The sequence below is a fragment of the Myotis brandtii genome, unplaced genomic scaffold, assembly GCF_000412655.1.
Source record: "Myotis brandtii unplaced genomic scaffold, ASM41265v1 scaffold463, whole genome shotgun sequence".
Lineage (NCBI taxonomy): Eukaryota > Metazoa > Chordata > Mammalia > Chiroptera > Vespertilionidae > Myotis > Myotis brandtii.
The window spans coordinates 1,082,659-1,082,885 of NW_005367694.1; the positions used below are offsets into that span (position 1 = coordinate 1,082,659).

General features: G+C 71.4%; 1 protein-coding gene across 1 annotated transcript in view; it reads right to left on the minus strand.

Annotated features, from left to right (window-relative positions):
• PITPNM2 (phosphatidylinositol transfer protein, membrane-associated 2) overlaps nt 1-227 on the minus strand; it is a 75,854-nt gene that overhangs the window by 6,472 nt on the left and 69,155 nt on the right. The window contains 1 exon segment of the mRNA XM_014547022.1: nt 1-78. This exon segment is cut by the window's left edge and continues 17 nt beyond it. Coding sequence (XP_014402508.1) covers nt 1-78 — 78 coding nt within the window.

Here is a 227-nt window from a genome sequence, read left to right on the forward strand (position 1 = left end):
TGGAGGGGGGTGGGGGGGGCAGGGCGAGCAGGGACAGGCGCCTGACGCTGGGGGTATGGCTGAGCGGCACTGGGGCCTCTGAGAACAAGAACAAGGGAGAGGCCTCAGCGCTGCCACCGCAGGCCAGGGAGGATGCTGGGAGAGGGCCAGGCCCCTGGCCCTCCTCACAGAGAGCACCGCACCCGCCTCTGCCCGGTGCCACGGCTCTGACAGGCAGCCTGGGAACC